The sequence below is a fragment of the Mchenga conophoros genome, linkage group LG7 (assembly GCF_057382185.1).
Source record: "Mchenga conophoros isolate Kocher_MC1m ecotype Shallow Benthic linkage group LG7, M_conophoros_male_GT1.1, whole genome shotgun sequence".
Taxonomy (NCBI): domain Eukaryota; kingdom Metazoa; phylum Chordata; class Actinopteri; order Cichliformes; family Cichlidae; genus Mchenga; species Mchenga conophoros.
In genome coordinates this window covers 15471935-15499768 of record NC_140532.1, presented here as the reverse complement: position 1 = coordinate 15499768, position 27834 = coordinate 15471935, and the positions used below count along the sequence as shown (strand labels likewise).

General features: G+C 40.0%; 1 protein-coding gene across 12 annotated transcripts in view; it reads right to left on the bottom strand.

Annotated features, from left to right (window-relative positions):
* Positions 1-27834, bottom strand: part of tjp1b (tight junction protein 1b) — a 76600-nt gene that overhangs the window by 28499 nt on the left and 20267 nt on the right. For 8 of the 12 annotated variants that reach the window (XM_085282445.1, XM_085282446.1, XM_085282443.1 and 5 more), the window contains one exon: positions 25525-25666. In XM_085282445.1, the coding sequence (XP_085138571.1) occupies positions 25525-25666 (142 nt within the window). Of the gene's footprint in view, positions 1-13310; positions 13330-13848; positions 13993-14060; positions 14125-14187; positions 14402-25524; positions 25667-27834 lie in introns of those variants that run through there. The other 4 variants (XM_085282450.1, XM_085282452.1, XM_085282451.1 and 1 more) reach the window with 4 other exon arrangements.

Genomic DNA, 27834 nt, shown 5'->3' with positions numbered 1-27834 from the left:
CTAGCAGACAGTTTGGCAGGGAGCTGTGACAATTCTTGTCACTTTCAAATAAAGGGCCTGCAACTAATCAAATGTGCAGCTACAAACCTGACTTGCAATGATTATGAAAACAATATAATTAACATAAAAATAAAAATAGTGCTCTAGTTTTGTTTTGCGTCACTGAATCGAGCAGACCCCTCTCCTTTTACAGCGGTGACCTTCAACCCTCCCCTAAAAGCAAAAACCTCCCTCCCTGCCAGGCTGTAGCAGGTTTGGTTAAGCTTGAGCCAAGATAACAAAGAGAGAGCCTGAAGGAAAACTAAAGAGGTAAACCAAATGGATACACTTTTTGTTTTAAAGAGTTTAGCAAAACACACGATAAGCCTAACTATGTTCTCTAAATTGTTTCAAACAATCAGGATGATAATATTTATTTTACCATAATCAAACAGCCCTGCTTAAAAAAACGCAACTCTCTGCGTAAAAAAAGCAAATGATATTTTGTTATAACTGAGGCAACATTGTGCGATTTTGTGCTGAAGTATGGTTTAGGGGTGAGGCAGAGACTTATTCAATTCTGACCGCTCTGGGACCAGAGTAGCTAAAAATAGCTCTCATTAATTCTACTGTTGTGGTGCTGCAACAGAGTGATTTAGGGGGGGAACCTTGCAGCATGAACACTGAGGAACATTTAATAGGTTCTTGTTGTAGTAAATGCCACAAATCGACCAAAACAAATGATAAAATACTGCAAAGAAAATACATCCACTCTCTCTTTGTACTGCCTATTTATTGTATTTCTTTGTAAGGTCTGAGGGAAAAAAAGAGACTTTGATCGTTCTCACAAATCTGTTTCAGTGCCAGTGTGATGAAAATGTGACTATTCATATTTCAAGAGTAGTAATGAGTCGAAACAAATAAAATATGATAATTAAAGGTTTACAGGTGGCTGAAAGCAATAATTCACAATTATTTTTGTTCACATGCATCAGCACATGATTAGCAGCAATAAAGCCAAATGAAGCCAAGTCTGCTGCAAGCTTAAATATTCAATCCTAGCAATAAACATACTGCTGAGTTAAAACAATTCTTTCCCTTTTGCTTCTCTCCAAGACAGTTTTCAAATTACACTGCAGCCAAAGACAAGAAAACAACAACATGAATACACAACACTGTGGCTGCTGGCAATGAATCAACAAAGTAGAATAAGATGATTGATCACTTCAGCAATTGAAATCGATGTACTGGGGAGTGCTGACAACTGCTAAAACTCTCCTGCCGGGGAGAGCATAGCCCAATGCTAATGAGAGCCCATGCCTTAGTGCCAGTCAAGGGTTCCCCTGAGAGACAAGTGACACTTTACACATACAACATGGAAAGACACCGTACTGCGGATCTCTACCTGAGGGAACACAGTGGCAGAGATGCAGGAGAGCGATACGAAGGTCAAGAGAAGAAACCCAGAAGACTGATAGAAAAGTTAATCCGCAGCCATGAAGCACATGTATTATCTAAAGGAAACTGTGAAACTCCCTTTCCTTCAATTTTACTCCTTTCATCTATTTGCTGCATAAGTATTCAGATAACACTGATGCGTAGAAGATTAGAGGTACTTACATGAATTCATCCTGCTCACTACAGAGGACACAGAGAAAAGCGTCTCCAACTCCAACTACTCCCCAGTAAATCCAGCAGGAGATTCCTGCAGACGCACATCAGCAGCCTCAGTGCATGACTGCACCAATCAGTGCTACGAGGAACACTGCCCCCACCTTCCTCTTTCCTTCTGTTAGATTTGAAACCACAGAAATTACGACCACAGGTGAGGGGTTATAAAACACACTCCGCAGCTACACCCTAACGTTTCCTCTGGCCCGTGAGGGTCTGTGTCCTCTACCAACATCTTCCTTCTGAATGTATCCTTCCCTCTAACTCTATCCTTACACACTCAGGGGATCGAAACAAATCCCCTCCAGCTTGGCAGCGATCTGTGTGGGATCTGCAGTTCCGCTACAGCATGGGACTCCTCTGTACTAGTGAACATCCATCCGCAGTGTAAACTGCTGTATCGGACTTAACCCTTGAGCTGCCGTTAAATCGGAGCAGAATCCACCAATTCGCTCAGCATGTGGGATATTACAAACCACCTCCTGCTTTTCTCAGGTGTGCTGCATTACATGCATAAATTATGCTAAACGTGTTAATGAAATCCCACAGAAGATTGGCTGTTCTGTTAGCTTCATGGTCAGTATTCACAGATTCCATGATTACAGCAAAAACACAACCACCTTTAAATCTGACACTCATATAATCTTTGGGTAAAATTAACAGATTGATGACACTGCACATGAAATGAAAAGACCCACACAGGGAAATACAAGAGGCAGGCAAAGCAACAAAAACCTAACATGTTAAGTAAAATGTTCAATCAGGAACATCTAACAGCTAAAATATCATTGTGTTTTGTTTGTTGTCACTTTTGTAGCACTGGTTCAGACTACTCTAACTGCAACTGTAGCTTCAGTCAGGGACATTATATAACCAACTATATTGCGCTTTAGCTATAATTTCAAACATGAAAACATACTCCCCATGCTTATCATAAAAACATCACCAGTTAGTCTGTTTAGGCAAGGGAGCATGTGCTGTGTATGGTCACAGCTACTCCCTAGCGATATGACTGGGAAATGAATATCAACGAGCGTGCTGAAACTGAACTTCCAAGAATGCAACCTCTGCAGTGCAGGTATCTCCACTGTTGGCATTTAACTTGCATATGAGCGCATTTCAGATGAGTGCAAATGTGAACAATATTAAATGACTGACATTTTAATGTCTAACAGTAACAATGTACAAAATCAGTGCATTCAATCAGCTACCAGCTGCTTTCAGTCAGCCGTATACTATAGGGCATTTTTTACTAAGCCCAAGCATCTTTAAGATTAAAAATAAGACATCTGGGAATAAGAAACACAAACTAATGTGTTTGTTTCTTTTTTTTGTTTGGTTTCACATACCTATTATTGTTATAATTAACTGAACTATTATCTTACCCATGACATCTAACTATGTACAAATCTGTGAAGGTACTTCGTGCTCTTTGCTGTAGAGACAGTAAAAAAAATCTATTAAAGAGAAAAAGGGAATTGTGTGGAGCTGCAGTTTGCGTTTTCACCATCCAACCACTGGATCGCCCCCTGTGGAGACATTTATGTGCCTCTTTGAAGCACAATCCAGTGTTTGTGGTCCGCATATAATCAAGCAGCCTTTAGAGTAGGGCTGCTCGATTATGGCAAAAATGATAATCACGATTATTTTCACTGAAATTGAGATCTCGATTATTTGACGATATTTATTTAACCCTTTAAGACCTACTATAGCACCAAGTCCGCCAGAGCTTATATTATATTTTTACATGCTGTAGTGCCATTTGTGGGAGCATTTCAAGTTGATATATAACTGTTATAGCCCATATTTTAATAATATGTATACATTAAGTCCATAGTAACTACATTAATTGCAAAAAAGTGCAATAAACTACAAAAAAATTGAAAATCGTTTTTGTTTTTTTACATATATTTCTACTTGGAGAAATTTAAGAGGCTTATCCCTCAAAACTTTAAATACAAAAAAGTTGCAAAAAATAGTTTACAATAACAGGAAACTTATTGTGAGTGTCTTCATAGTTTTATTTTGGAGATACACCAATTTTTATATACACTGCAGGAAAAACAAAAAAACAATCCTATGATGCAAATTTGCAAAGAAAACAGCAGGTGCATCAAAATAAACTATTTCCAGCAGTGCAATTCGAGTTCTAAGCATCCCAGAAACTATTCAGAAAAGTCAAACATGACCAGTATAGGTTTTTAAGGCCTACAAGTAAAAAAAACTACATTTCCGCAAAAATGACATCACTTCCGGTTTCGGCCAGGAAATGGCGGACATGTGATAGTTCGCGCTGACGACTTTTTCAATGTGGGAAGTGTTACGAACAGCTGATCAGATCGGCGAAGCATGTTTCTGGAATATTATGTTTTTGTTCCTGCAAGCGCTTTTTATGCAATTTTTGCAAAGCTTTATGTGGAAGGAAACCGTGACCAAGGACAAGCTGATGGCATAAGTTGTAAGTACAACTCCTCTGGTTTCATATGCAAACAAATTATTGCGCTAGCTTACACGGTTCAGGTTCTACAGGGATTTAAAAATAGTTACACAAAACGGAGCGTGCTGCTCTGACCGGATTTAAAGGGTTAACAATGACTTTAAAAAATAATATAAAATAGTGTGCAACACCACTGAAGTTTTTTGTTTTTAACCTCTCTTTTCAACCAACGGCAGTCACTCTCCTCTCCAAATAACTTCTGCTTAGCTTTCCGAGCTTCCCTCGGGTCCTCTTAATCAGCGGTCTCCAACCTTTTTTGCGCCACGGACCGGTTTAGGCCCGACAATATTTTCACAGACGGCCTTTAAGGTGTCGCGGATAAATGAAGGAGGGGCTAATAATCGGCTCAGTCATTTTTAATGATCGTTGAAAACGCAGATCGTAATCGTGATTAAAATTCGATTAATTGAGCAGCCCTACTTTAGAGGACACTGTAAGACACCATAAGGGTGCTTGCGTTTATTTCAGTAGTCAAGTCATTTTACACTATTTTGATTTGAATGCTTCCTGTCGCAAGGACAATCTGCATGGTTGCAGAAACATATGAATTCATCCCAAGGCAACTTCAGTCATCTGCACTATATGCCAACCGCCCAGCCACCTACACACACACCAAGTCTGTGGAGAGCTGCTGTCTCCTTCGCCACCAATAAGAAAAGAGCGGTCATCAAGGAATGGAATGGCGTTACCCTTCACTTTACAGCAGCATCAAAAACTACTGTACTTCTACTGTATTACAGGCTGAAGTAGCAGCATTTTATTCTGCACTTCATCCTTCACAACGACATCAGCTACCCACATAAAGCTCTGGGTACCTTTTTGGACATTAAACTATAAACCATCCACTCAACCTCATGCACTTAAACCTCCTTTACTGCCTGTCACAGAGTGCTCATTACTTCTAAAATTTCTGACATTTATTGAGACAGTCACTACAGACTGCTATAAGGGCATCATTTGCATACCCAATCTTTACACTGGCCCCTTTGAGCATGTTCGGCAGCAGTGACCACTGACACAGATGCACTGTGCATCCAGACAAAGTAAATGGATGACTCATCTGAGAATGGCTTACCATTGTGTTTTTACACATTTGGTAGAGGAAGTGGAGCATAATATGCACCACAATAAAAAAAAATATATGAACAAACACACCAACTATTACAACAAGAGTTTTTCAGCCTCTCATATTGTAAAACAGCATTGACCAAGCATTCAAATTTAAATTTGAAATTCAAATTTAAATAGACTAATAAACAAAAAAAGCAGCAGATTTTCACAAGTATGCAAGGACATGAGCTCACAGCTTACTAAGGCCATGTGGGACATGAAATCCCACTCATCAGTCAGGATAATGATAAAGCTGGACAAGCCTGACAGACACCCAGTCACCGGCGGGGAAGGGGGGAAGAGTTAAATTTACATCCCTCTCAGCTGAACCTGAGAGTGGTGACAGATTCCACACATAGTTTGCTCTCTCCACTAGCTCCTGCCTCCAAATTAATTATTTCCACATCAAACTAAAAAGGAATGTAAAGAACCTGAGCAGCAATCATCTTCTTTAAACAATGTGTAGCTACATACAGCAAAACACACATCTACAAGGTCAAAAAAATGGGGTCCAGAAATGCTTTAAATGTCACTCTGTGTGCATATTTATCATGTAAAGATTTTAAAAAATTTCTTTTAAAATGTTTAAATATTTGGCATAACCTGAGTGAGATACTGAGCTACAGAACCGCCAGTTCCCTTATTTAAATGAACTACAGCTCTATTTCCAGTAACTTGAACTCATATTTACAGCATATTAACTTCTGCAGCAGCTTCTGTTTGAACGTTAGAAACTTGAGCTGTACGTTCACAGTTCACATTAAATACCACAGTTATTGCTTTTACTAAAACTGGTGCTGGAAAACATTGCAAACCATAAAAGAATACAGATCATTTAATTGCTTTTAGTCTGTGCTTGGATTTCTATTAAAGTGCATCCTGGCCTCAGATTACAACTATATCTTTAGCTTTCTACTCTTTAGGTTCCCTTAGTAACAACACATTTCAAATTCAAAATAGTACACGATCCTACCTTGAAGAGGTGATGTTTGGGCATAAAGACTGAATGTGAAACTACACGAAAGGCCAAAGTTCTTTTGGGTTTCTCAGCCTGAAATGAATGCAGTCTGCAGGCAAATCTTATTTAATGTGCTAAGCGTCAAGACTAGCAGTCAACACTGCAATTAACATGTTTCCAGATTAGTGTTTAGACAGTATGATAATTAGCTGTTATTAGAGCCTTGGCTGCCACATTGCTGCTGTCATAAGTGCCCAACACTCCTCTTCTTGTACACATTCATCAGATGAGACAAGACATGTGTTGCTTCATCACAGGGAGATTTTGTACTTCTTCACTTTATCTGTTTTCTGCACCCTCTCGCACAACACATGGCAAAAACCCAGCACATGTGGTGTAGTAAATAATGGACAACAGAGTGAGTTGACTGGATGACTTGCCTCAGTATATGTAATAATCGTTTTGTAAGTTAAATGCCAATCTGCATTAAGTGATGTCTAACCCTAACCTTTCCAAAATATTTTCCTTTATAAATTACTGATATGTCCATCACTTTTTAAATTAAGATAGCAAACATTTAATTGAAAGTCATGCAGTTATGGGAGACATTAGCATTTACTGGGATGACTCCAAGATCTAATGTTTAATCAGTTTTCTTTTTTCCCCCAAGTTTTCCCATGAACCCCTGGGCAAATATTTACCTCTTTAGAGTTAGTACCATGGATGCTATTGCCATAGATGCTGATCAGGTGCGTTTTTAGACGATTTCTGCTAAAATCAGATATAGCCGTTTTTAGTAAAAATAACAATTTTTTTTTTTCTGAAGAAAGAATTTGAATACGTATATTCCTATTGGCTATGTCCCATTAACTATAACAACATAATTTAAAAGTTTTGATACTCACTCACGTGGATGGAGGCTTAATGTGAGCTAAGACCATTTGCAGGCCCCACAGCACCAGTTAGTGATGCTAACCAGAGCCCGAGAGTGTCCTGAGCACATAAGAGCAGGAAATCTGGTCCTGAACTCAATCATCCCAGTGGAAGTTATCAGTGCCCCACACAGAGCACACAAGAAGGCAGGAATGTGCTGATAAGCTGAGCCACTGACCTGCCCCCACCTCCTCTTCATCACAGTGATTGAAATGAGGACAGCAGAGCCAAAGAGAAACAGCAATGATAAGGGAGGTTTCTACAGTATAAGAAAAAGGAGGTTCACGCCAAAATGAAACTGATGAAAGAGTTTCCAAGCCTATTCGTCCTGATAATTCCACATCCCCTTCACACCGGGATTTATGACAGCCTTGATTTACACAAGCTAGCCTCTGTGTAACTGAAACTACAACCACAACGTAAACATGCCATATGACCAGACAGAGGGCAAATGTATTATGAGAACATAGATTTCAATGACATATTGTTAAAACATGTTTGCTAGGAAGTCTAAATTTGGCCACAGATCAAAGCAATGACCTTTTCATGTCCAACACACCCATTGATCTACTAACACTGTCTCCAAAATGTAGTCCAAGGGTGAGGTAGTACATAAGAAACAAAATACCATCATTTATAGCTTGATCTACAGAATGCTAACTCAAAAGCCTTAAACACATGCAATATTAGATACTTCCAAACTATGCTTTGTTGTGAAAACAGTCGTTCAAATAAATAATGATATTTTTTTTTTAAAAATGGACAAAAACCACGAGTGAATTATAGTAAATTAGCAAAAACCTGCCCCGTGGCAAGTTCCTGCCAGGCCTGTGGTGCTTGTTCAGTTTGTTCATGTATTAAGGCACAAACACGTATGTTAAGTCAACATGTTACTCTTTTTGTCTTCATTATATCACTCTACACAGTCAAATAGTAAATGCCAAACAAATGCATGATAAATATATTAATTTATTTTTGTTCTTTGCAAGCAACATTTTCATTGTGTAAGAATTACAGTAACTATTGGTGTCACTGTTTGATGTACACTTATTTACAGATATGCATGACGACACAGTTAAATGATCCAAAAGTGCCATTGCATTAAAAATTGTTTATCATCATGTATTTGCAAACAACAACTTACGAACAGTTAATGCAGCTGTTCGTTCTGAAATAAGCTACCGCAAATAGTATTTATAATATGTATAGACTTAATTGTTATAAAATAATTCCCAAAAGCTATATAGATGTTGATAATCCTAGATAGAAAGTTTCATCCACATTGCTTAACGTGTCTAGGAGTTAGGAAACAGACACGTACATACACTGTAATCCTTATAGTACGATACACTAACATGTTGGGACAGATGTAAGCACAGATGTTACAGTAGAGCAGGGCGATATGGCCAAAAATATTTATCACGATATATATTTGAAAATTTGCGATAACGATATAACTGACGATATAATTGATGCGAGACAAAATACAACTCCACAACATTACTAGCGCAAAAAGACAACCTTCCATTTATTTTCACTTAAACAAGAAGCTGGTTTTTATGTACATTAAAGCTTTATAAAAATGTAACAGTGCAAATGCAAATTCCTTGCTGAAAGTTTAACCAAAAGGCATTTCCAGTAGAAATGGGCTGACATATCCTGAGCATAACCATGTATAATATCCACTGAAGTTAAAAAGAGGTGCTTTGCAACATTAAACTGCAGTGTGCAGTACGCATTTTTCGGACCATAAGGTGCACGGGATTATAAGGCACATTAAGTGAAACAAAGCAGTCAGATAAATCAAACTTTATTAAACTCATTCTTCTTGCTTCCTCCACTTCTGTACCATTGATTCATTAATGTTGAATTCTCTGGCAGCTGCTCTATTCCCATGTTGCTGCAGTATATTGATGACTAACCTCGTATTGTGGATGGATTATCTCAGTTGTTCTCCTGACTGAAGTTTGGTCCGTTTACAGCATCCTGCCATGCGATTGCATTTGTCTCTAACCATGAAGAACCTTCACGTTAACTTTTATAAGTGGAAAAGTGTTAGTGTTCGTCCTCCAGCTTCACTGTTTATGTTATGCTAACATAGCTGTGTCGCTAGCGATCACGTAGCACATCATTATATACCAGCTAGCCCAACTTCAGTAACCCTACAAACGTCACTGCTGTTTAGTTTCCTGTCTTCATTTATGTTGGAAGTGATAGCAGAGCTGTACGTTTGATTTTTTTTCAGAAATCTCTCAGTCAGAACATGCAATATCATGCTTAGGTAACTAGCGAAACTAGCGAGCTAACTTCCGCTAGCTTCCTGCTAACTTCTAACTCCGTTAAATGTAATAACTTTTGTTTTCATGGATGCCTGGAAGTTAAACTTTATAGTTACACCTGGTAAAGCAGCAATGCTGATCGTTTTATTAAAGATGAAAGAATTTAGACAGTTTTTAACGCTCAGTGATGCTGCAGTGTTCGTTTGACCTGAAGCATACGGAGTTTAGGACCCAGATTACTCCCAGATTTAAGAGCATCTTAGTCCGACAAATATGACAATAACAACGGCCGCTTGCATGTTCTGCAAAAAAATGTGCTTTGTTGTGTATCTGACGGACAAACACCAAACCAGTTCCACATCATGGAAGTTGCACCATTTTTACAAACCAATTCTGGTTCATCTGTTTCACTCAACAATCGGCCATGTGCGTATGAAAACAAAGGCACTGCGCATGCGCGTTTTACTCCCATTCTATCGCGATATTTCATTTTCCTATCGTTGCCTAACATTATACCGGTATTACCGTGAACGGTATAATATGGCCCAGCCCTATGTTACAGTTCTTCAAAATAGCACAGGCTAACTCATTAATTCCCCTCTTTGTTATTCTAGTGGCCCCTGAGGCTATCACTAGCACTGAAATGCAAACTATTTACAGTGTAACACATTGGGTAAATCAGCGGGAACACTTCTCACGCACTTGCACTTACACAGAACGTATATCGAGATATGAAACTCATTGTTTGCAATGCCTTATTAGCACAGTCAGCATCACAGCTTATGAGACTATGGTGCATATTTATGTATCATCTTTGCAGTAACTTGATAATTACTAGGGACCTTCCCAGTGATTCATTTCCTGGCTGACTAAAAATGTGGTGGGAAAAAATACCCTTGACTCATCTAAAGTTGGCAAAACAGTCAAAGCTGAGGTGATTTTAAGCTAGGCATAGTCCAAAAATACTGCATTTTTATTGAAGAACCATTTATGAGTATCAATCACATTTGGAGTTGCAACGAGTATTTCGAATAATTCGATTATAAAAAAATTATATATAAAAAAAAAGTTCTCGATGCTTTGTCTCTGAAGCACCATGTCACCATGGAAACGCGAAAGCGAGCATCTCTCCCATGTTTGCGACTGAAAACAGACCAGCAATACAAACGTATTTAGGATTAGCGTGTGAATAAAAAGTCTGACCACATTAAGTCCACACAGCTTCCAGCTTTAAACAGAAACACTGACAACAGCAGCAGTGATGATGACTTTAACATGGAAACAGAGTCTGTTTACACACCGCGAAGAGCAAAGAGGCGGAGCCGTTACTGAGACGTGAAAGAAAGCGGCGTGTTTCTAGCGTCCAAACAGCAGCGCTGTTCCCGTAATCATTATTAAAACCTTTACTGGGATAAACGAGCGGGAGTCCTTCATCAAAGCACGTGATCAACAAACTCAGACGTGAAGAAAAACAGACTTTGTAGCTGCTCCATCCACCGCAGTTTGTTTTACACAGCGAAAAGTCTGCAGTAAGCCTCCAGAAGTTATTAAAATCTGCAGATTAACTGTTAACTTAGTCTGATGGCACCTTTAAATTATACAGCTTACTGAAGGCTGACGGCAGCCATCCTATTGTACATGGAAACGAAAATGGGCGAGTCGAAAACGGGCATGGCAATACTAGACCATATTTATTTCAAGATTTTTTCAGAAACATTTTTCGGATTCAAAGTGAAATAATATAAAATACTGTCTCAATTAAATTGCATTGATATATTCAAAAATGAAAACTTTTTTTTTCCACAAACCAATAAAAATGTATATGGGCCAGTAAAACTGAGCCACTGACGTGCGGGATTTTAGGTTGGACACTGAGACGTTAATATTAATTAACGTCTACACCATCATAACATCTTGTTTTAAGCAGCGCAGAAACATTGCATCAAAGCACAGGGCAAACTTCAGAGTGCTGATACGCTGGCGTCTATTCATTGCACCCACCCCATTCTCCTTTAAAGGCTAACAGACACAAACTCACTGATTCACTTCCACAGACAGAAACCCATGTACAGGAACTCACAAAGCCTTCCAAGAACACAGAGTAAAGATTAATTGAATTTTTTATTCTTATTATTTTATTATTATATCATTACTGAAATAATCGCTAGCTGCAGCCCTAATCACATTTCTCAGTTTCTTTTAAAAGCCATTAAAATGTGTGGCATATTGCAGTGTGCACAAAATTGCACATGCATTGTCATATTATTTGCTAAATGTGGCTAACATTAGCAGCGGCAGCACCAGCAGATTTGGAGGTTGGCACTGAATCCAGTTACCTACAGTCCAAATTGGATGGGGTAAAAGCCAGTATATTCAGCCACAGCCTAAAAACATATTTTCATTTTAAATATTGGAAAAGTCACACTTAATTTACGATAAGACATCTACCTTCATTTTCAGGTATCTAGTTTGTACAATACATTTCCAGTAAATTAATAAACAATGGCTCTGTTTTCTCCTTGTTAATGTAGCTTTGACTTGTGTCTGCATATACATAAGCCTAAAAATGTAAATTGGTATCAGCACCCAACAATCAGGACTGGGCTCTAATCAAACATTTTCAGCCATTGTTTTCCAGCATCCTTAATTTAAACACATTCTTTATCATCTACACGGAGGCCATCCACTTTGATATCCTTTATAAGAAAGCAATCTGTGTGCATAGTCCTATCTGCAAAACCAAGGTTTATAGGTGCAGCATGTATAAACACATGGCATAAATACAGTAATTCAGTCTCATTAGTATGTCTGTTGTCACCACCAAACAGATAAGCCCCTAATTCCAGCCAGTTTCTATAAATACACAGGATTACAAAGCTGCAGTCAGTCAAATTTAACTTAAGTAGGCAAAATATCAGATGCGCTTGTCCTTCCTTCCAAAACCGCAATGACTCAGATGATGGTTGCTCTCATGACAGCTCAGGGCAACATGATTTACAAACCAACATGTATGTCTGCCCTTGGGTTGATATTTTCTTCTTCACAGTAACATGTTTGCCAGAGTTGCTGCCTGTACAGCTCTGTGTTCTGATCTGTTTTTCAGCAGGGAAAGAAAGACGCAAACTGGATTGTGCAATGAAACATCTGAAGGGTAACCACAAACAACATCTGTAGTACGACTCTCCCACTTCATTTGACAAATCTATTTTCCTTCCCAGCTGCAGATTCATCTAGTGTTACTATCACAATGCCAGTCGCCAGCATTTACACATTTTAGTCGCACGCACAAGGGAGTTCAAGATGAAGATGTGCGTCAATGAATCACAAAAAACTTCCAGTAAAATATGCAGTAATTATATATGTGATAGGGTAAAAAAAAATCACTGTAATTGTTAAATAGCATTCAGTGCTAAAGTCATAGACTGTATTAACAAAAACAACACAAGTGAAATGCATGACAGGACCACTGCTATATTTTTCCAAAAAACATAACAGAACTTCATACACATTTAATACCTGGCATCTTGGCCGGAAGTGACGCTTAGACATCTCACAATCTTCTTTTGTATTCAAAACAAGATTGTGAGATATAAGGAACCACCAGAAAGAGGTGGTTGATTGTTTTCCTCTGCAGCTAAACTGACTTAGGAATCCCTTAAGAAGCTTTTGGAAGGATAAGGTAAAGAAATTAGAGTCAATACAGGATATTTCGATTACTAAAATCCCGGATAACATCAAGTCAGAATCTGAAGCTCACATCTTCATTGTTATCTCTTATTTCTACACGTCCTAACATGCTAGTGTCTTCTGTACATAAATTAAATAGGTTACAGCACATGTGAAAACGAGATAAGTGATAATAACATGCAAAAAAAAAACTTACATCAATCAATACTAAACAGGTGAACACTGGTGCCTTCAGTTCATGTTAGCAGCTGTCCATTGGTTAGTATGGAAACTAACAATGAAAGTTAGCCTGCATGCGCCATACCAAACAGTCGTTTATCCCCATCAAAGACCCCACACACACAAGCACACACATAGCTGGTATTATTATGACATGTTTAAAATGTAACGACAGCGGGGCAGGCGAGCAGGTAGTCCAGTGCCACTAACCTAATCCCAGCTAGGGACCTAACTACTTTCCCAAAAATCCCACTTCGTTTTTTGTTTTTTTTTTACTAACGGAACATCAGTACAAGGTGAGACAGCGCACCACCTCCCCCTTTAATTTACAAAGAGGAAGAAAAAAAACCATGTCATATTTCTAGCAGCTGACTTCATATTACCACTCCCTCCTTGCGTCCTGCACCCTGACACTAAATCTTGTGCCCCTTTTATACCCTCTTGGTCAAATCAGCCCCCTAGCTGGCCGACATTTTGTTCCAGCAGCTAGGCTAGCTACTCCCAGCTAATCTTACCTGGACGCACTTAATAACCCGTCCGCTCGATGACAGCTCTAACGCAAGGCATTCTGTAGCTTATTCTGACCGTTTATGCATGCCCCACATAAAATACGTTAATGAACCTCGTTATTGGCCATTTCAAATAGGAGGTACGTTAGCGTGGCAACTTGCTAACCCCTTAGCATAGCGCGCAGATGCAGTTGGTAGTAGTGAGGTAGCTAAGTTACCTCGGCTTGCACCGTTATCGTTCGCCTGTACCCGCAGGGGGACACATCTAGTCAACTCCTACGGCTGCAAAGAAAAACACGCTCCCCAACAACGCACTTGAGGAAAAAAATCAAGATAACCATTCACCTTCGTGAAAGCAATGGTCCTCTCGGCGTGCTTGTTAAAATCTCACATAAAAGGAAAGGGGTCTCTCTGGTGTGGCTCCAGAGCAGCAGCAGCCGCCGCACTGCAATGGCAGGCAGTGGATGAAGCCTGCCCCCCCCTGCGCTCACACTTCGGCTCCCTGCTCCGCCGCGGCGACAGTGACAGGTTCGCCTGGAAGAAACCATTCCGGTTTATCCGCGGGGGGAGAGGAGGAGGAGGAGAGCAGGGATGCAGAGCAGAGAGGCTGCCCACAGCAGGAGCAGCAGCAGTGATATCCAGCAACACGAAGCGCCATTCCAGCGCGTCGTTGAAGATGGAGAAAACACGCCGAAGACGCTTTATCAGATTGCGGTGAACATATCATTATCCAGTTTTAGGACCCGAGTAATTAAGGCGACTGTTATTTTGTCATCGATTAATAAATATCAATGTAATTAGATATTCCTGAAGTGGACCGTCGACGATTGTTAATGTTTTTTCATGTAACTTGTTATAATTACACTTTTTAAATTTATTATTAGCCTATACGTTAGATAAACTAAATCTGGTTTAAATTAATGCATTGGTTGCGAGAAGCCTTTTAAATTTCACATTAGGTGAACATGTTTATTGACTAACAGCGGACACTTATTGCTTGGGTTGTTTTAAATTATCATTATTTTAATCTAAATAATAACACAAGTTTAGGCAGCAGATCAGCGCATGGTCAAATAAATTAGAAAAAGCAGGTAAATTTTCATTTTATTTAGGTTAACAAATTTTCTGTTGTCAATAAAAAGCTTGTGAGTGTGTAGTCAGTCATAAATAACCCCCAGAACGGCAATTCGCTAAAAACTTATTAACTTTGAAGTTAATATTTGTCTTGACCACCAAACTGCCCTTTTCCCCCCTTTTTCCAGGTAATATGCTTTGCACTAAACCAAATTGTCTGCCCTCTTTTCCTCATATTGTGCAAAAAGGTAAAGTACAGAGAGGTATTTTTGTGTGAGGATGACAGGGCTATTGGCAGTGTTTGCATTCATACTTTTAAAAGTGTAGTTTTAAAATAGTATTTTTTGCTTTTTTGCCAACATAATGAAAGTATTTTTAAAACACAGCTCATTCAAATGCTGCAGTACTCGCTAGTGTCAAAACTAAGACACTCCAAGATTTTTTTTTTAAAGCAAACAACATTTGTAAACATTTAACACAAAGCTAGAACACATATTCATTAGTTACAGACACAGAACCTCAAGCTCTATATAATCTCACTAAAAAAATAGCAGAACTTAACAGTAATTCAAAAGATTGACTTTAACAAATCTGTAGGGTTCACTAAGTGTCCTTTAAAGGCATCAGTGCTGGACAAGGACAGGACGCTTTATCCCACATGCCTTTCTCCACATGTGTGAATAGATGCCTTCCTTATGTTGCTCTGAATGCAAACTGTGTCACCAAGAAATGTATTTAGCTATTACTTTTAACAACCTCAAACGTAAACTTTTTTATAGGAAAAGCTGAGGTAGGTTACTTAAGTTGTAACTACATGGTGCAGAAAGCCATTTAAAATGCAGAGGATAGAATTAAAATCCAGCCTACAGTCACGATGCTCAATACTCCTTCCCATGGGGGCATACAGATTTAATCAATATACAGCTGAATGTAAATTGTGCACTGCACCAAACTCCACTCTTAAGACTCTATCGCATGCACTTTAGTTTGTTAGCGTTTCCACAAGTAACTAATTCCCTGCAGCGCCGTCCGTTGTGTATTTTATCACTTTGAGAATGTGTGACCGTTCTTGTCACCTCTACCTCTGGCACTAATGAACGCAGGAGAAGATAGGGCCTGAATATAATGCTGGAGGAGAACAGAGGTCCTGCAATGTAGCTGACGTAAGGAGATCGCTGCAGATTTCATTGGAGGATCAGAAGGAGAAGGGGGAGGTGAGGGGCATCTTGAATGGAAGAATGTGTGTTGGCCAAGGTCATAAGAATTAGATAAACAAAGGCAGGCACAGATGTCGTGTGGAAAAGCAAAGTGTAATGAGCAGCAGTTGTAACTTACAACTTTTCTGTGCTTATATTGTGATAACAGCAAAAACTTTTGCAGTAATTGAGAGTGTGATGTGTATCTGGAGGATGAGACTCATCATTGTAAGTTCTTGTCACACATTACAATGTTCAAAGTTTGTAAGAAAAAATCAAACCATACTTGTAATGCATGTCCTGTTTTGCCATCTGCGTCTGTGAATTGAAGTAGCTTTGATGTGAGCTCATGCCTCTTAATGTATTTCTGCAGAAGCCCTTGACGTACCCTCTGTTATTGCTACAAGAGTGTTTGCATCACTGACTTCAACAGCACAGAGGGAGTTTCACACGCCGTGCAACAGAATAATGCAGCGTCTTCTCCCCCCCCCCCCCCATCAGTGCATCTAAAAACACAGACAGGATCCAAATCAAGTATGACCAGAGTAGGAACGAATCACACGAGTGGAAAAGCAAATTAGAAATTCACAGCAGGCTGGCTTTTAGAGTGCACTGCCCCTGACGGCACGTGAGTCACCTCTCGGTTGTACAGGTCAGGAAAACAGCCGACTAAGCAAAGGCTGGCGTGGCCATCTATGTGCTTTAATGACCACAGCTATCAAATGACATGACAGAAGTTAAACATAGCACTGCAGCAGAGGAAAATAAATGCATTTGTCCAATAGCTACGTGGAATAATATATGATATTCCATGACTCCATGTTGCCAAAGCTGCAAGATGATACGCAAAACTTGGTTTCTTATCTTGTTACCCAGTGGCTGGTTTTACAAATTGGAGTACATCAGTGTAATCCCATAACGGAGTGAGCTGGCTACTGTACAGTGGCTTGTGTTTCTGCGATTTCTGTGTTGTCCTCTGTCAGCATCACTGACCTCTAGCATGAGAAAGCATCCCACTGACGTGACAGCCAAGCCATTAATTCAGGACAGAAAGGTTTTCAGAGGGCCGTGACGTTATGAAGCGCGGCACATAGACGCCATCATTCGTGATCTCACGAGTAGGAGGCATCTTGTAAAGTCAACAGGTAAGAAAAGCACCCATCAAACAGCGTTTTATAGATGAATGAAGTGTGACCTCTGTAAAGCATGTAGAGCGGTAAAATCCAGCTGAAGGCTCTAGGAGACACGATGTTGCTGCTGGTACCTGGATTAGAAGCTCATTTTACAGTTTGTGATTGCATCATCAGTTATAATATATATATTTAACCTGGAGTGTAATATTCAGTTCCTGCATCCAAATATAGATAGCATTTATGATGATAATCATGCAGCTGTTTGCTGTTTAACCTTTTGAGTACTGCGCTTTTATGTAAGGCACAGCTAATGATTCACTTTTGTCTTTGTGGTTTGCTTCCTTTGAATGCAATTAATAATTTATTTATTTTTATTATCACATGAATTGCCAAATGGCTGCTTTGAAATGTGCTTTTGCTGCAAAGGAGCAGCTAAATTGTCACCGTATATCTGTGGAGAATTTGACTTTTGCACCATCCGTATTATTGCACCGGATCAAAAATGCTATCCCAGAAAATACTCTATTACATAAGTGTCTTTTTTAAATTTCCACTTTAAACACAGGTAGCCTGTTTAATAAACTGGTGCAAGCATTCTGATCTAGAGTTAGTGGAAAATAAGGAATGACACAAACACCATCTGACACCATGGATGTTCAGGATGTGATTGAGAAAGGACAAATCTGGATTTACTGATTCGTGCTTTTTAAAAGCTAAAATCATGTTCAGGAGGGAGGAAACACATATTTTCCAAGATTCCCCAAATGAACCTATAATCTGTGTCTCATTTTCCCACCAACGGCTGAGAGCTCAGACATATCAGGTGACATGAAACGGCCTCACATCCCCGGCCTGCGGATCATGTGACAACAGTCTACCACAGCATCCAAATCCTCTGGATCAAACGACATCATGTACACCGGCAAAGAAGCAATCACCTAAGTATGTTTATCCCAGGAGGGAGCATGAATGCTAATAAAGACGAACAATTCCAATCAGTTAATGTGGATGCGCGTTATGATAGAGAGGTTTTTCACTAGTAAGGTGGGGGGGCTAAATTGTTTTGCCTTTGAGCAAATGCAAAAGTTAACCATGAAGCTGAATTCCTCGAGGGGGAATTAAAGATTTTAGATGACCAGTTTTGGTTCCGCAGAGTGCTGAATGGCACCAATGTGTTGATTTTCAGCGTGCATTAAGAGGAACTGCTGAAATCCTGTGATCTAAGGCCTAACCACCTACACACCGTGTGACCCAGGATGTGAAATATCACTTAAGGCTTAAATTTATGAGGTGGCTGCTTCTTATTCCCCATCATCAAGAACTTTAAATTATTTTGGATTCATAAGCGGCTGTCTATCCTTGGCTTGCTCCAAAGAGAAAAACCTTGCTCGGGATGATAGTAAAGCAATTAGAGGCCTAGGTGGACTGTAATCAGATGGTCCCTTTGGACCAGACCGAAGGGGTATTTTGGAGGGCAGTTGATAGGGGTAACAGAGACAGGAAGAAAAAGGGAGAAAAATCACCCAGGTGTAATTTACCGCACTGCGGAAATAAGCCAGACCATGCTATAAATCTCCACTTCTCATTTCTACTAGAAAATAATTTTTACTAAAGTGCAGGTTAAGTCACTGGCAGATCCCATGAGAAAAAGATAAATCAGGGCATAGAGTGCATGGTTGAAGGTGTCCCCCCTAATGCAATAAATTAAAAAAAGCATGGAGTTAAACAATTCTGTATCATCGGCTTCAGCAATCAACTCTACCACTTCCTGTGGCTGCACAGTTCATTTATTGTCGCGATCATTTGTATCGTAACATTAGTGCCTATGTAAAAGCTAAACCCAACATCCAACCCCCCTTTTTTTCTCTATTGTGTCAGCTGTGCAAAAAAAAAAAAAAGAGAGAGAGCATGTGTCACTCTATTCCTGTGCATTTAAGTAGTAAAACTCTGCCCTCTGCAGGCTTTCAGCAGAACACTTTATCTGTCTTGAACCTGGCTATGTCAAGCCTCGCAAGAAGAAATCTATATGAAGAATTATTCATGATGGAGTGAACACAAGCAGGAGGAGAGTGGATCTGCGTGATTGCAGGCCCATGTTGGCGGGTGATGCACGCGCGATCTAATGGAGGGAGATGCATGAAGGAGCTGCGGCTGTTCGGGTTTGCCGTGATGGGATGCTCCTGAGCCTAAACAGCATATGGTGCCTCCCTGGGCATCAACACACATCCTACATGTACAGAAACATGGCAGGCTGCAAGAAGCACACAGACGCACCGCTTACACAGCGAGTGCGCACACATCTAACTACACAAAAAATACAAACACACACTGCTGTCATGTAGAAATATAAATCAGTAAAGTAAAACCTTACATTTAACATGATGTGACATGTTAAACCTTACAGTACTTGAAGCTAGGGGTGCACTGATATATTGGCGTTGTTATTGGCTGATGTTGTCCTTGTTGCCTGACATCAACATATCGACTTCCTTCAAAGACAGAATTAAATGTCAATAATGTCCATCTGGACTGGATCGTCATTCACCTGAATTTGTATGATCTGATACTATCACCGAGTATGTTGCTTGATGTAAACACCTAATGAGTAAAGGGAAAAGCTCACAATATAGCATTATCACAATGGAAGGTTATTATTTAGACAATAAAACAGCAGCTATTTGTGATAATCACTTACTGATGTCCATTTCATTTTAGAAAATAATCACACCGTTGCTGGAACTAGTTTCTTAAAAGTTTAAAACCTCTGTTTCTCTCAGGAGAGAGACTCGGTGTATTTGGACTAAATAAAACCATCAGATGTTGAAAAAACTGTCATCCTTTTCAATAATTATTTACTTATCATAATAAATCATTCTGAACCCTTTTCAATAAGCAATGCAATGACTCATCTGTGGATATGATTAGTATCACATTTTCCTCTGAGGTGTTTGCTGGGAAATGCAACATATATTTTTGCTGCCTGTAAAATGTATTTGCTTCCAGAAAACCAGCATGCGCTCATGTCATGATAATCAATCAGCGGACATTGTAATCTACGGCGCATCCACAACCCTCGTGATTGATTAAGTTGTCTTGGCGCAGCCTCCTCACTCTTCCATTCTTCATGCCTGACTTGCCCACCATGGCCACCATTTTGATTCATACCAACATTACATCATCCTGCTGGGCGTCCTTCACTTGACCATACCCTCAGGTCCTCAACATGAACTTTGAGTCCTCCTTGAAAATCAGCCAACATCGTAATGAGGGTCTTTTATTGTGGCGGTAATAGATTGGGGCTGTATTTTTACAACAGGAAATGTGCATGTGTGTGAGATGTTGGTGTAGTGCAACATTTTCAGTAAACCTCAGCTGCACACAGGACCCGCTGCCCAGGTCTCGCACCCCCTATCATAAATCAAGTGGAAAAGTCAATAGAGTTGTTGGAATTTATGTGAGTTTGAGTCTTCTCTTTTGAGATGATTTGTTGTAGATGAGGGACTAGAGTACAACAATTCAGAGGCACAATTTATTTTCCTCAAATTGTCCACTGACAAGCAAGGACTCTGGACAAGAGGAAATCGCAAATGCTGACAGAAACAGAAGCGTTACATAAACATGCAATAACTAGTTAATTAGGGGTCAAAATGCACAATTTTTTGTGAATTAGCAAATGCTACAAAGCACCGTGCAGTGTCATCATAGAGCCTTAACTGACCCCACCAGATGTCCTAACCGAGGACACATAGATAGTCCTTGTTCTCGGGTCACACCCCCAAGACACGTCCTCAACATCTGCCATTCCCACCGCACAGCATTTGGGATCACACACATCAGCAGCATCACACATGGTCCGCTCAAGCTCAGTGTCACATATAAGCCCCCTGAATCACCTCCAACCACCCCTCAAGTGCTTATCACCAACAGGACATAAAAATCATCCATTTGACTGTTCTTACATAACAGACCTGCCTCATGTAGAGGAATCAGTTGCTCCAATCCCAGTTCTTCCCCCATGACCCCCCTTACTCATCCCTGCTCCTCCTTCCATTGTGTTAGTCGTGATAAATCTCCTGCACCCACCCCCTATGCACTGTTCATCCCTCCTTTCCACAGCTCTTGTTGTGCGTCCCGCTCAGGTGCGGCCCTCCGCTCCCGCTCTTCCATTCCTTCATCGCATGGGAACAATCTCCTGGTAACAGGCCCTGAATATGCAGATTGGTTAATTCAGCTGCAGTTGCTCTCTCTGTAAATGCATCTGCAGCACTTTCCTAAGACTGAGCAGTGAATAAATGCTTACGCTGGGGCTTTTTAGGTGGTAGTTGGGGGGGTGGGGGGGGGGGGGAGTGCCTGTGTCCATGGCAGATTGCAGCCAAGGATGGGATTTTGAGAGTGGAATAAGGCAAGCAGAACTAATAAGAGATTAGGCTTTGACCGGTGCAAACCTCGGGCACAGGTAGTGACTGATCCTGATCAGTTAAGGAGTAATTAATTTAATTGTGCTCTTTATCATGGCTTAGCTGCATCTCCTCCCTGCTGATGCAGTTATAGCTTCTCTCTGCAGCTCACCTGGTTATAGCCTTTGCAGCAAACATTCCTTTAACATTTTCCAAAACAGCTGAGAGAGCAGGAAAAACACTGCATTAAAAACACATCTTCTCCCAAAATCAACGCACACACGAAAACAGCAAGCCCAGTTGCACCAAGGCTACACGGCCTTTTTCTGCTCGTCTGTAAAAGACGTTTGATGTAACATAGCGCACGCAAAGAGCCACACATTCAGGAACAAAATACATCAAGCAATGTATTTTTTTAGAGCACCGGAGTCAAAGATATTAGAAGTGTAAATGATAACGAAAATGGGATTTTGTGCTCCACTGTGTGCAACACTGCTTTGCAAAGTTAGTGTCACTCGTGAACATGGAAAAATAACTCCTGCCATACACAAAGGCACTGGGTGCATAAAAAGACTGTAGTTAACCCCCCTTCTCCATCTCTGTTGTGCTTTCTGCAGCCTTGGCACTAAAATCTGATTCAAGCTTTCTGTGAACAAGTGCACTGTTTGCCAATACAAATGACAGCGGGAGTGGGCCACGCGCCAAAGTCCTCCCCTGACTATCAAGAGAGAAAAGCAATCAAAAGAAGCAATCAATATAAACAAAGTCTTAACTACTATTGATTATTTAGCTCCACACTGATGGGCAATGATAGTTATGGACCTGAATTCATACACTCAGTTGATTAATATCTTTACCCATGTGTTGAATCAGCCAAACAGGCAAAAGTTTTTACATTATTTTTTAATTTTTGGGGGGTGGGATTGTATAAAATGAATGCACATCATCCAGAGGCTCAGTGGCAGTGTTGTGTCTGGTGTGACATGCCAGCGGGATGTAATGGAAACTGTTCCTCAGCTCAGCATCCTGCGGTGTCATCACTCACTGTAAGGCGGACCGTTACTTCCATCAGCTGCATTTGAGTTTGGGCAAGTCAGCAAGTTTTCCTCTATTGCACACGCAGCCCATGCTAAAGAAATATACCCTGGAAAGGCCCAGGATCCCTTAGCTGAGCTCTCAGTCTCTGGTGAGGTAGTGGCCACTCAGGCTGTTTCAAGTATCCTCTCTGAGCGGTAGGTCATAAAGACAAATGACAGCACGGTGTATGACTTACAGAGCGTGATAGGAAACGAGAATGCAGAAACGCCACACTGCTTTTTTTATTCCAATGAAAGCTTAGGTTGGTTATGCATGGCTCAAAATCAAGGCCACCACTAATCTGTCAATTACAGCCTAAAAGCCTCCACCATATCACCGCCAGGTTTGCTGGATGGGAACTGAATGTTGATTTTGTAATTACTTTTCAAATGTAGGTCTTTTGTTTAGTCAATCATGACAATTCTTTCCTTTTTTTTGTCAGTGCAGACAATGACTGATATGCGCCGCTAAACTCACTGTGCAGGAGGGTTTTCGCTGCTTTTAGCCACGTTAATTAAATGGCTTTAGGGATAAAAAAAAAAATATCAGCCTGTCACTCAATTGATCCGCCACTTACACTGAAGCATTTCAAGTATTGGATGGATTGCGCTTATGCTGAATCCTACAATAGTGACTTCAGGCCAACAGTTTCTCCTTTTATTGAAATAAAAGTATCTTTGCTACTACTTTATGGATTTATACAAAGGCAAATTTAATGCAGATATCCCATGATCACCAGGGGATAAATAAGGATAAATCCTTTTTTTTTTTCTCATAATGCTCCGACTTTTACTCTCATGCCACCATGAGGTCGTGATTTATGGTTTTGGGCAAAATACTTCAGCAATTACAGGATTGATTGCTGTGAAATTCAGTTCAGATGGATTGCAGCAACACCGGGGATCCTCTTTCATATAACGCCATCCTCAAGTCAAACAGCTCCCAGTATGTGGTTTATCACAAATACCTGCAAAACTGATAACAAATCCATGAACCCGAACTGTGCTATATGCTGCTATTTGCTTACTGAAGCTAAAAATAAGCTCTCAAAATACACTTAATAGTATTTAAAAGCATTTTATGTGATTATAACTTGTTTAAAATAAATTACAGCACTTCAAAAGAAACTACATATATACCCCAGAGGCAATAAAAACTCATGTTCTCAAGGGCTGGTATTATTTTTTTCTACCAATCCTTGTATTAATAATTAAACCTGCTGAGAGGTTTTCCTTTAATGAGATGGAACAATTGTGCAGAATTCCTAGTCAGGTCATCGCCGAGCTGTCAACGCGATACTGCTCCCCTGAGGCTGAGGCCCTCCAGCAGTCTACTGCTGTGTCTGTGAATGCGTGCGTTACAACTGTGTTTGCTTTGATTTGCGCACATTAGAGCCGCTCTCCTCCTTGTTATGCCTCATGTATCAGAAAGCGCTTTGCAAAGAGCACGTCATGATAACTTAAAGCGACTTTACGGATTTGAAAGGAAAAATGTGACAGGTTTTACTTTGAGCATTTAGGAACAGTTTGGTGGATTCAACAATTGAGACACCTGCGCTCTGAATATAAAAAGAGTGTTTTGTGTATGTGTGTCTCTGTGTGTGGCTTGATCCTAAAACATAATCTAACCGTTTTTATATATTTTGGATCATATAAACCTCAAATATTCATCAGCATCCTGAACTTTATTTTAAACTTTAGAGCAGATTTTAAATGTCACTGTGAGAAAATGTGTCTTTTATGCAGGTCGGTCGGCTTAGTTAAGCATAAAGACTGGAAACGGAACGACATGGAGCCTGACTGTGTCCGGCAAACATCAACATGTTTTATCTCGTTATATAACCACTAATACACCTCAAGTATGAAATTACCCCACAGAATCGCAGCATTTTTACACGTCAGTTATGCTGAGGATTAAATAAATGTCAGGCATTTGTTTCACCTCTCTTTGCAGTCTAACTAGCTTGCAGTGATATTTTCATATTTATGAGTACGCTTTAATAAGCTATAAAAAATAGCGTTTTTCCTCAACAGTGTTATACCATTTATTTAATATCTTGATAATACTGACAGCTACTACTATACAATCTAATATGATGCAGTACTTTTTCTTTTGAAGCCAAACTTGAATCTCAAGCTGCCTCCACTCCATCTGTACATGGATGATGACACGAATACTGAGAAACTGTTCAGCTTTTCAATTTCAGCAGTCTTTCAAGATAACTGTAGAAACCCTGGAATAATGGTATGATGACAAATACACTGCTTACTCATCCCATCACGGAACAATTTCAAGAATATTATAGTCATCTGTCAGTGCACAGTGTAGTTTCCGCTAATCTAACTCTCATCAGCACCCAAGAATATAAGAAATATTCAACTTTAATTAAAGGGTTGCATTGTAAAGCTCCTGTAATCCGGTTATAAATCAGCTATTTGATATTCATGGAATACAAATCTCAGCTGAAGGATTTCTCTTTTTCTATTATTACCTTTCTTCTTGCTGCTTTGAAATGATCTAATGTAACTATTTATTTATGTTATTGTCAAGCTTTGTATGTGGGAATGTTGGAGAACCGCAGAACTGATGTGAATTTTACAGGTCGTGTGTCTTTACCAGGGACAAACAGGTCCTGATTGGCCTGCCTTACAGGGGCAAATGTTTAGAGATTTAAATAACTTCTTTCTTTAGTTGGCACGTTATTGGAATTGCAATTTTTCTGTGTTTCTGTTTTTTCTGGCTTCTTGGAAATGTGTATTTATGATAAAAAAAATCATCACTTTGGCATCCAGTGCATTTACTTACATTAGAATCAAGGAGGTCAATGCTGTCCAAGCTCTTGCTCCTATGAATGCGGCCCTTGATGCGGCGGAGTGATGGCTTGCCCTGACTGGTGCTCACGGAGGAGGCTGCTGTGCCGGAGCCCGCGGTAGGACTGGGGTGTATCCTGAGGTGAGCAGAGAGGGAGCAGGAGGAGTAGGGAGGAAAACAACAACACCACATCAGGGCAAATAAGCTCATGCATATTTTTAATACAGCAGGAGAAAGTGCCACGAGTGAGACTAAAGAAGACGAGGAAGCAGGCTTTAGTGATGTTTCTGCCTTTCAAAATGCCACAGCCCCCCTACAGGATAAAATGGCATTTAAAGAAATATATAATTGGATTTAATTTTACAGAGGCACTGTAGGGAAGCACCGCAGCTTCGAACACAGAAGGCCAGTGCTGCTCCGCAGGCCATGGCAGCCAAACTACAGCTGGGTTGTGGTGAGATGTGGGGAGGAGACACACTGGGCTGACCTGTCACCAATACTCTCATGAAATGTTGTACCCATCGCAAATGACATACTTAAGCAGCGTCGCTGGAGCCCTGCTGACCACATTAAAACCCTCTGCCTCTCCTTCCTTTTGTTTCTTAATTGCTGTGTAAATCACTATAATCACCAAAAAATTAATCAGCCCCAATGGGGGGTGAATAAAGCAGTCACATCTACCTCCTTTAAGCCTTACTGTATGTTACTTTAGCTGAACTTTCTAATAGGGCACAATAGTTGTGCTTATACATTATACATACAAGCCTTAAAAAAATAAAGATTATTGATTAGTGGTTTGTAACAAATTACTAATGTTTAAATATCCAGTGAGCGGAAGTTCTCAGGGTGAAAATGTCTTGTTGTCAAAGGGTTCAGAGGGGAGCTTTAAACTCACAGGAAGCCACTATTAACTCAAATAACCACTTGTTACAACCAAGGTATGCAGAAGAGCATCTCTGAATTCCCAACATGTCAAACCTTGAAGCAGATAGGTTAAAGCAGCAGAATACCACACCAGATGCCACTTCTGTCAGGCCAAGAACAGGAAAAGCGGACAATGGAAGGCTGGAAAAACTGTTGCCTGGTCAGATGAGTCTTGATTTTCTCTGTGACATTCAGATGGCAGGGGAAGATTTTGACATAAATAACATGAAAGCATGGATTCATCCCACCTTGTATCAGTGGTTCAGGCTGCTGGCGGTGGTGTAATGGTGTGGGGGATATTTTCTTGGCACATTTTGGTTCCCTCATTACCAAATGAGCTTTGTTTAAACACTACAGCCTGGAAATACCTGGTTACTCGTGACAGTGAGTTCACTGAAATCAAATGGCCTCCATAGTCACCAGATCGAAGTGTAATAGAGGTTGCTTTGCGATGTCAGTTTGCCAAATCATGCAGCAACTGGAGTTTTAACCGTCAGTAACCTAGCTGTATTTATTACATTTTCCTATTGTTAACTGTAAAGTTAATCCTCTACAAATCTCATCTATAAATGATTAGTAAATAGGTTATTAAGCGTTCATAAACCAGTTCAAACATTAATTTGTGACTTCATATATATTTTTTAGCAAGAGTTCAAAAATATGACTGATGTTTCTTAACGACAAAAAAATGTTTTAAATGTGTTTTAAATTTCTCAAATTTGTATATTTATGCCTTTCAGTAATGTATTTCTATATCAACGCAGTTTCAAAGGTGCTGTGATCATTATTGTCACATGCGTTGTTTCGCTCTTCTGTTTAAAATACAATGAAAATGTTAAAAAAGTCAAAACGATATACTAGGGCAATCCATACATGACTGGTTTACTCTTTAGAACTTTTTAAAAATCAGCAGTGGATGTTGCTACATAATTTTGTCCGTACTGAATTAATTCAGTGTAGAAAAAGTTTCTCATGAATATAAAAAGCTCATGAAGCATAGTGTAGCTCAAATTGGCGCTATTGTTACTGCCTCTTCTCTTCTCTGAGTCACTCCTAATGAGGATTTAGATAACACAATATTCAATGAGGTAAAATCCCCTCTATACAGTGCAGCTCAGAGAAAACAGATATCCATTAGCGAGCTCAACAGCAAGCCTGAGGAGCTCCCGAGGTTTGGAGGCTCAGCAGAGACGTTACGGGAGAGAGGCGCGGACAAAAATGGGAGGGAAGAGAACATCACCAACCACTTTCTACCTGCATTCATTCAATTATTGCCTGAAGCATACTAAGGGGCTTACTGGAAACGCTACTGTGAACCATTCAACAGTACGAGTACGTGCGGTCAATTACTGCCGACCTCAGGTTGTTCTCATAAACAAT